The 10,328-nt window shown below is 39.5% G+C and overlaps 1 protein-coding gene across 2 annotated transcripts in view; it reads left to right on the top strand.

Moving 5' to 3' along the window:
- Positions 1-10,328, top strand: part of ASIP (agouti signaling protein) — a 122,258-nt gene that overhangs the window by 4,721 nt on the left and 107,209 nt on the right. Inside the window, exons 1-3 of one of the 2 annotated variants that reach the window (XM_048222387.2) lie at positions 103-783; positions 2,338-2,412; positions 2,668-2,795. In XM_048222387.2, the coding sequence (XP_048078344.1) occupies positions 2,754-2,795 (42 nt within the window). In that variant the 5' untranslated portion in view covers positions 103-783; positions 2,338-2,412; positions 2,668-2,753. Of the gene's footprint in view, positions 1-102; positions 784-2,337; positions 2,413-2,667; positions 2,796-10,328 lie in introns of those variants that run through there. The other variant, XM_057312587.1, reaches the window with a different exon arrangement.

Genomic DNA, 10,328 nt, shown 5'->3' with positions numbered 1-10,328 from the left:
GCGAGTTACCAGGCGACGGCGCAGCGCGGCGGCCGGCAAGCCGGGACTTGTAGTCCGCCTAAAAGAGGCGGGCACTTAGAGGACGGCCGCCCAGCGATCCGTGCGCGTGTGCGGCGTCTAAAGGAAGTCGCGCGGAAGTTAGCTTTTGCCGCTGGCGGCTGTTACCTCAGTTTGTCTCCGCGCCTAAGTTTCCGCACTCTTGTGCAGGACTTGTGGAGTGAATTCAGGGCCATTTCTTCTGGGTTAGGGTGGTGGGTGGGACGCTCAGTAATATGAACCCGTTAGGGCTTTAGTTTCCTTGCTACTACCTACACCATGTGCCCTTGAGGTGTTCTAGTGTTTGAGGAAGTCAAGTTGGACCTAGACGCGCGCACCTAAGAGGTTTTACTTAAGGAGAAATTTAACCTGACGTGCTGGATTCCAGCTTGGGAGGTCGGAAACCTAAAGTCTCCTCTGTAGTTTTGAGGAGAGACGATGTCTCTTGAGAAGAAATGGGCTGCCAGCCGTCTGTCAGGAAGCCTGAAAATACTTGTTCATGAAATCTCTGCTTGAACTCTCTGGGTGCATCATGCAGTTCCCCTTGAGGCGTAATAACGCAGTTACCTTCGAAGGGGCTCTCACGACTGTGGATGGCCTCCAGCCGAAGACCACTGACAACACCACTGGAGTTGAGCGAAATTGGGCTTACTGTCTGCTTGCAAGGAGGGAGACGCACCATGAAGGACAGAGACATTTCCGGAAGAGGGTGCCTGAAAGAATTTACAGGATTTGGGCTTGTGTTAGGTAACTTCTAGGAGTGTTCAAGGAAGCAGGCCTTCAGTCTAGACTGGATAGCTGTTAGGAGGTGGAGGTAATTCTATGATGGGATATTTTAGTAATTCTTTTTAAAGATTTATTTATTTAAGAGAGAAAGAGAGAGGGTGAGCGCGTGGGAGGGGCAGAGGGAGAGAAGCAGACTCCCCACTGAGTGCAGAGCCTGATGCGCGGCTCCATCTCAGACTCTGAGATCATGACCTGAGCTGAAATCAAGAGTCGGTGCTTAACTGACTGAATCACCCAGGTGCCCCTTTAATTCTTATTTACAAAGGGAGAAGAACCTAGAGAAGCTAAAGCTATGATTAATTATGAAGCAGCAGTCCCTCCTGTTAGCCAGGACAGGGGCATATTTGTTTTGTGTGTGTGCGAGTGGGACAATATTCTTTTTTTGTTTGTATTCAGACATGGTTTTGGAGTGATTTTGATTTTGTCTTCATCCTGGTCAGAGTGGCTTTGTCTGATGTTGGTGTTCCATGAAATTGTTTATGTTTAACAGGGCAGCACATCCCAGTTTGTGGTGCCAGCCTAATTCCCACTACCAGGGGCTGCTTTGCACCCTTTCACTGTGTTTCATATCACCTAAAAATGTGCTGTGCTTTAGGCCTCAAAACAACTATGTGAGACAATCCCCAGGTATTTAGTACTCCCCTTCGGGTAATAGTCCCTAATCTAAGCATGGCAGGTAAAATTAGATCCTTGCCTCCAGGAAGCTTGCAGTTTATGAGAATACTTTATTAGGCCGTTTTTCCAAATGAGGAAACTGTTTTCATGGCATTGAATAATTAGTCCAAAATCATAGAGCCAGCAAAACAGGAAACCTGGGGATCCAAGTCCAAATAATCTTATGTCAGTGGCTGTTACTTTACCACCCTGAGAGTTTGCATCCCTAAGGAGGTTGCAGTACCTCCTCGACAATCTTCAGCTACTGATATCTGTTCATACCTGGGTTTCTCAACAGCAGCATTATTGATCTTTGGGGCCAGATAATTCTTTCTTGTTGGGAGTTGTTCTGTGCATTTTAGGATGTTTAGCAGCATCCCTGGCCTCTACCACGTCAGTGGCACCCTGACCCTCGTGACAATCAAAAATGTCTCCAGACATTACTAAATCACCTGTGGTTGAGAGCCACTGGTGTATACCATTATTTATCTTCTCCTGGGTCTTTGAGAGGTAACAAACATTTGCCGCCTGAGAATCCCCAAACCACTTTGAATGGGGAGATCTTGAAGACAGAGAGAAACTATGTGGCCTAAAGTTCTGAAAAACCTGTTCAACTAGAAAAATGAAGACTAAGACAAAGCATAGAGAAATGAAACGGGAAGAGACAAAGGGAGAAGAGCAGTGATCAAAGTGGAGAGGACCTCTTAGGAAATCACCCTTAAGTTATTCAATTTATACTAACAAAGACACAGAAAGTCTTAATGCAGCCTCATAGTACCTCTGCTCCCTGTTTGGGAAATGCTATTATGCTTAGTAAATAGTCTTGGCTACTTTTCGAAAAGACTTCTTTTTCTTTTACAGCATGGTCCCAGGTCTGACTTCCCTGAACTGGCTACTTGCAAGAGACTCTTCAGAGATTTCAAGCATTCCCCCAAGGTAGTAGTTTGTTTTCCAGGAAAGCCAAGTTTCCCTGGGAAGCTGGCAGAAGTCACAAAGCAATGATAGCTAAGCTTTTCCAGGTTTTCCAAGAGACGATCCTACTTAGACTAAGCTAATAAGAGCATCAATGCAAATAATCATTTGTATCTTCCAAACCTCTTTCATCTAGAAATCTCTCTAAAATATATAGTCATTTATTAATTTTCTTCTCATAACAGTGAGAGAAATCATTATGATTTTTCTGTTTTATAGATACAGAAGCCAAGTTATGGAGTCCACAAAAAAAAGTAAAAAATCCAGAAATAAACTGTTGGAATCTTCACTTTGGGCCATTCTTGATGCTCAGCACCACTCCAGATCTCCCACTACTCAATAGTAAGGTAATGATAATCCTTCAAGTATATACTAAATTTTGTTTTCATAGGCTTTACAATAATCCATAGTCTCTTCACTTGACCCATAAAATAGCAGGCCTATTTTAGTAGAGGCTATGAATTAAAGAAAATAATTAAAATAGATGCTATGAATTATATAAAATTAAATAGTGATAGTATTTGAACTGGAACCCAGTTCTCATGATTCTTAGTCCAGTACTCTTTCTACTTGGTAAGCAAGCCCATACATCCTTGTAGTGATACTTAATTTATGGAGAACAGAAGATATTCTGACCCACATAAAAATCCAAACCTATACAACCCTTTCATCTATTTGTACCTTATTATGTAGGGCCTTTTAAGAGTTAGCTTTGGTGAAGAAAGAGAAAAGTCACTGAGATATTAATGAAGCATCTGGTAACTCTGAAATTAAATTAATCTTTGGATTGACACAGTAGGCAGAAGGCATAGTGAGGCTCCCCCTCAAAGAAGTCTTAAATAGAGTTAACCTTTAGAAACTAAATTAGTAGGAATGAATTCTTAATTATTTAGCCATATGTAAAAATGACTTACAAGATAATGTGTTACTGAGGAGATTTAGGAATCACCAATTCTAAGTAATTTGACCAGGCTATAGTGTAATGAAAATACTATCTCTACGTACTGCCATTATATTAATGATTCCCAAATTCATATTTCCAACCCAGACCTCTCCACTGAGTTCCAGCCTCACATATCCAAGTACCTACTTCTCCTCATTTGCTTGTCTCTTAGAGATCTCAAAGTCACTGTATTTAAAACAGAATTCTGGGTATTTCTTATAGCATGTCTTCCTCATCTCATAAATTAAGGGTACTGCTGTCTACCCAGTTGCTTACGTAAGAAGCTCAGTTCCTTCAGTTTTCTCACCTTCTTCATCCAATTCATTAGCAAGTCTTGTTGATTCTATGTCCAAAGTAAATCTCAAATCCAACCACTTCTCTCTATCTCCACTGCCAGGTGGCCTGTCATGGTCCAGGTGATTGTCATGTCTTTCTTGGATACTATAACATTTTCCTCTTGCCGTTTTCCTTCTTGACACTTAACAAAATTTGTTTAATTTATTGGTCAGTTGTTTACTTGTGATTTTCATAGTCTCACTTCACTTCTAGAATGTATATAAATTCCTTGAGGATAATTTATTGAATTAATGGATGCAAATCCAATAGTGTTAAAATTTTAACATGATTGCTTACAGTGATGTAGTTGAAGTTGGAGCCTTTATTTGATCATATATGGTAAAAAAAAAATTACTGGAGCTAACATAATTAAAATCAACTATATTACAACTCAAAATGGATGAAAGACCTAAATGTGAGACAGGAATCCATCAAAATCCTAGAGGAGAACACACACAGCAACTTCTTTGACCTTGGCCATAGCAACTGGCTAGACACGTCTCCAGAGGCAAGGGAAACAAAGGCAAAAATGAACTTTTGGGACTTCCTCAAGATAAAAAGCTTTTGCACAAGCAAAGGAGACAATCGACAAAATGAAAAGACAGCCTACAGAATGGGAAAAGATGTTTGCAAATGTCTCATGAGATAAAGGGCTAGTATCCAAAATCTATAAAGAATTTATCAAACTCAACACCCAAAGAACAAATAATCCAGTCAAGAAATGGGCGGAAGACATGAACAGACATTTCTCCAAAGAAGACATCCAAATGGCCAACAGACACATGAAAAAATGCTCAACATCACTCGGTATTAGGGAAATACAAATCAAAACCACAATGAGATACCACCTCACACCAGTCAGAATGGCTAAAATCAACAAGTCAGGAAACGACAGACGTTGGCGAGGACGTGGAGAAAGGGGAGCCCTCCTACACCGTTGGTGGGAATACAAGCTGATGCAGCCACTCTGGAAAACAGTATGGAGGTTCCTCAAAAAGTTGAAAATAGAGCTACCCTACAACCCAGCAATTACACTACTGGGTATGTACCCCAAAGATACAAATGTAGTGATCTGAAGGGACACCTGCACCCCAGTGTTTATAGCAGCAATGTCCACAATAGCTAAACTATGGAAAGAGCCCGATTGTCCATCAACAGATGAATAGATAAAGAATAAAGAAGGTGTGTGTGTGTGTGTGTGTGTGTGTGTGTGTGTATATATGGTGTGTGTGTGTGTATATATATACATATGTATATGTATACATATATATGTATATATATATATACACACACACCACATTTTCTTTATGTGTATATATGTGTATATATGTATATGTATGTGTGTATATATGTATATATAAACATACATACACAGTGGAATATTACTCAGCAATCAAAAAAAGAAATCTTGCATTTGCAGTGATGTGCATGGAATGAGAGGGTATTATCCTAAGTGAAATAAGTCAATCAGAGAAAGAAAATTATCATATGATCTCACTGATATATGGAATTTAAGAAACAAAACAGGGTCATAGGGGACGGGAGGGAAAAATAAAACAGGACGAAATCAGAGAGGGAGACAAACCATAAGAGACTCTTAATCATAGGAAACAAACTGAGGGTTGCTGGAGGGGATGGGGTAACTGGTTGATGGACCGTAAGGAGGGCATGTGATGTAATGAGCACTGAGTGTTTTATACAACTGATGAATCACTGAACTCTACCTCTGAAACTAATAATACATTATATGTTAATTAATTGAATTTAAATAAAATAACATTTTAAAATATCCAATCATATTTCTCCCCTCCCTAAAAATCAGTTAATTCTCTGTTACCTTCAGATTAATACTGATCTGCAGTCTACTTCTCCAGCTCTCCTACCACTCTACTGTCTCTACCCTTCTTACTACTCTGTATCATATATTGTAAGTTCCAGCCACACTAAATTACTTAATATTTCCTGAACATGCCATTCCTCTGGCTCGAATATCTGTCCCTTCTCTTCCCAGGTGAGCTCCTGCCAACCTTTAAGATCCAGCTTATATGTTACTTTTTAAAAGAAGCTTATGACTTCTCTAGAGGGTGAAAGCGATTTCTTTTTTTCTATTTGTCTTCTCTCATTACTCTACTACAGCTCTTTCATATTGTAGCTATGTTTGAGAGCCTGGAAGGCAGGATCTATGTCTTATTCATCTTTCTTTGCTTCCCCAATGTCTAGCACATGTTTGTGAATAAAAGGACCCATATGGAGTGTGGAGATAGGACCCATAAGTATGAGTGCTAATAACTAACTTGCAACAGCTTTAGCTTCTTTTTTTTTTTTTCAAAGATTTTATTTATTTATTTGACAGAGCTAGAGACAGCCAGCGAGAGAGGGAACACAAGCAGGGGGAGTGGGAGAGGAAGAAGCAGGCTCATAGCAGAGGAGCCTGATGTGGGGCTCGATCCCGTAACGCCGGGATCACGCCCTGAGCCGAAGGCAGACGCTTAACCGCTGTGCCACCCAGGCGCCCCAACAGCTTTAGCTTCTTAAACATAGTCTCCTTCCCAAGGGAAAATGGGAAACTTCTCAACTATATTCCATTTGAAACAATTGGGTATGAGCATAGTCTGGAAAGAAATGTGCTTTACATCCTCTCTTTATGTGTCACCATAAAAAGAGATTATCAGTCTTCTTGACATATCAGCAGGCTTTTAGAAAAGAGTGATTCAGTGCACCATGTATACACTCAGCACCTTGGATTGTCACTACTCATTGCATATCTTAGTCCTTTGCTCTTGAGAGACTTTGTAACCCCAACACCTGGCATAGCATCTGGCACTTACTGGGAACACAATAACTGTTTATCGAAAGAATATATGAATTAATAAATGAAATTTAAAATTAATTTCCTCTTCTCTTGGATAATTTAAACTTTCCCTTTAAAAATATTTGAGGTGCTACTTGCTCTTTAAAGAATTTTCTTATCATCCACTGCTATAATTTTATCCTTCTCTGTCTTCACGTAGCACATATTATTTAAAGATTTTACTTTTATTTTTTAAGCAATCTCTGCACCCAGTGTGGGGCTCAAACTCACAACCCCGAGATCAAGAGTTACATGCTCCTCCATCTGAGCCAGCCAGCTGCCCCAGTAACTCATATCGTTTAGACTATTCTGTCTTGCACTTTTATTTATTTTTAAGTGCATATATCCTTTCTTTTCGGCTAGGTTGTAAAATCCTTGAGAGTGGGGACTATGTGTACTGTTGCATCCTATGGTAGTGTCTTAAATCTAGTAGGATTTTATTGCTGTAAATTGCTGGTGATGTTCCCCAGGGTCACTTAGTGTCTTGTCCTCTAAGAAGACTGCAAAACTCTGAAGATTACCATAGAATGAGATCACCTCACACTTGTTAGGATAGCTATTATGAAAACGAAGCAAAACGAAAAACAGAAAAGAACAAGTGTTAGCAAGGATGTGGAGAAATTGGAACCTTTGTGCACTATTGGTGGGAATGTGAAATGGTATAGCTGCTATATATAGCTGTTCTTCAAAACAGTATGGTGGTCCCTCAAAAAATTAGAAGTACCATATGATCTAACAATTCCAATTCTGTGTACGTGCCCAAAAGGGTTGAAAGGGGAGTCTGAAAGAAATTTTAAATACCAATGTTTACAGTAGCATTATTCACAATAGCCAAGAGTGGAAACACCCCAAGTGTCTGTTGGTAGATGGATGGAAAAACAAAATGTGGTATATACATCCAATGGAATATTATTCAGTCTTAAAAAGGAAGGCAATTCTTTTTTTTTTTAATTTAATTTAATTTATTTATTTGACAGAGAGAGGCAGCGAGAGAGGGAACACAAGCAAGGGGAGTGTGAGAGGGAGAAGCAGCCTTCCCGCCAAGCAGGGAGCCAGATGTGGGGGTGGGGGGCTTGATCCCAGGACCCTGGAATCATGACCTGAGCCGAAGGCAGACGCTTAACTGACTAAGCCACTCAGGCGCCCCAAAGGAAGGCAATTCTGACACATAGTGCGACATGGTTGAACTTTGAGGGCATTATGCTGAATGAAATAGACCAGTCACAAAAAGACAAATACTGCATGCTTCCATTTATGTGAGGTACTTAGACTAGTCACTCTCATAGAAACAAAAAGTAGAATGATGTCTGCCTGGGGCTGGGGAAAGAAGAATGGGGAGTTGTTGTTTAATGGGGGCAGAGTTTCAGTTTTGCAGGATGAAGAGAGTTCTGGAGACTGGTTGCACAACAATGTGAATGTACTTAACTGAACTGTACTTAAAGCGGTTAACATTGTGAATTTTATGTTATTAAAAAAAATATAGGCACTGATCAGGGAGTCAGAAGACCAAGATTAATCTCGGTTGTTCCCCAATGACCAGTGAATCATTTGCAAGTCATTTTTTTACTTGTCCCTTGATTTCTTCATTTTTAAACAAGATAATAAAGCCTGCTTGGCTTCTGGGTTTGTGTGAAGACCCAATAGAAACAAAACCAAAACCAAAACCAAACCAACAACTCTTAAGATAATTTTTTAAGTAGTAGTTTTTTCAGTATTCCAGTGTCCCTGATCTCTTTTAATATTCATCACAAGTTTCGCGTCCTATTTCATAACAAAATATTCCTAAAGATGCCTCAGCAATAACCTCTTACCTCTTGAAAGAATACGTATGCTGAACTCTTACAATTTGGGCTGCTTACCTTATAATTTAGTTCCAGGAACACAGCAAATAAACAGCCTTTATGAGGACTGTTGAAGACCTAAGATGCTAGTTACTACTGTGGTTTAGCATCAATTGTGGAAATACAAGCTCGGGATTTTCATGTGAGCATGACAAAGCTGGTCCCAAGTTAGGGAAGTATGAGGGTAAATCTGCTGAGTTACCTACAAAACGTCAGGCTCTATAGTAGTTGTGTTACATGCAAGATCTCATTTAACCCTCACAAAAGCCTTGTCAGGTTAGTAATATTATACTCATTTTATAAACATGGAAAATGAAGCTCAGAGAGGTTAAGTCACTTACCAGAATCACACAATGAATGACAAAGATGGAATTCAATTCCAGATCTGTAACTGAAAACCATACTCTTTCTACTCTGTTATACTGCCTTTCAAAATGTATTTGACAATGCCTATTAGTGATATAGTTAACAATAAATGATATATGTTCTGTATTTGTACATTTATGTCTACTATCTTAGTCATTATGAGATAGGTTGTGTGGGGATAATTGCCACCACTTTACAGATGATGAAGCAGTCAGAAAATTTAACTTACCTAACATAAACCAACCAGTAAATGACTATCACAGCACTTGAAAATAGATACTACAATTCTCAGATGCATGCTTTTCCACATCAGCCTCAGGAGCACAGAATTTTATCTCTGATTTTTCTGGTTCTGACATTTTTTATGGAGGCAAAAGAGTGAGCATCTTGACAGCCTGGCAATTCCTGTTATATATGGAGAGATTAAACACATGTGTTCATTCCTCTTCTCTTCCCAAAATCACTAAAATGACAGTGAGTTAATATTTTAAAAGTTATCAGCCCACAAGGACAAAGAGAATAAGAAAGACAATAGCAGATGAGGTATATTAACAAATTTTTGGAAGATGGAAAGCTGAGCTAAGAAAACGGATTGCAAATGCTTGAGAGGCATATACTAATGAAAGGTAAGCCATCTCATTGCAGAACGCTAGAATTGGAAGGAGCAAATATGACAGCAGCAGAGATATCTGAGAGGCTGGAAAGAGGGGGATTGACTGAAGGTTTGTATAAGAAGTTAAATTACCAGGTCCTTTCCTCATCCTGCTCAGTTAAGCAACTACCGTTCCATTTCTTTGGCAGAACCCTGGGGTTTATTGGAGGGGAAGAACTAACTAGAGAAGCTCCAGACTGAGATACCAGCCACAGCTAAAGATTATAGCTGGGGAGGCTGAAATAAGAGGATACCACACTGAAAACAGAGATCGGATGAATGTCTACCTGCTGAATGATGAAACTTGCCAAGCCCTCTCTATCTGTTTCACTCTGGGAATGCTGACAGCAAGGCTTATATTCTCTAGGCGGGAGAACAGAGATTTAATTTGGGGAGAAACTTAAGATTGAATAACCCTAGAAAGAAGATCTATAGATACTGATACTTTAGGGTTCCCCAACAACAAAAAAAAAATAGGTCCCCACCTTATAGTCCTATAGTAAAGCCCACCAATTGACAAACTCCTCCTGTTAACACAGAGCTTCCAAATATCTTTGTAGTAACTCACTCTTAGATATGAAGGGACAGCAAAGGATCACCAGATAGTTGAGATAAACCTTCACCAAGAAAGACAGCATCAAGTAGAAATGGAAGAGAAAAAGAGAAACTCAGAGGATAGCAGAGACAATATAGAGAGCAAAAGAATATATTTTAAAAAACAGTAAGAATCCTCTGAGAAATAATTATAAGATAGTGCATCCATAAAGCAAAGACAAGATGCTCCAAAAAAGGATTGGCTCCAGGAAATTAAAAATATAATAGTAAAATAAATAATTCAAAATAGTATTAATATATAAAATTGAGGAATCTCCTGGAAAAGAGGACAAAAAG

Source organism: Ursus arctos, unplaced genomic scaffold (assembly GCF_023065955.2).
Source record: "Ursus arctos isolate Adak ecotype North America unplaced genomic scaffold, UrsArc2.0 scaffold_16, whole genome shotgun sequence".
Lineage (NCBI taxonomy): Eukaryota > Metazoa > Chordata > Mammalia > Carnivora > Ursidae > Ursus > Ursus arctos.
The sequence above is the reverse complement of the archived record's forward strand: the minus strand, read 5'-3'. Positions and strand labels throughout refer to the sequence as shown.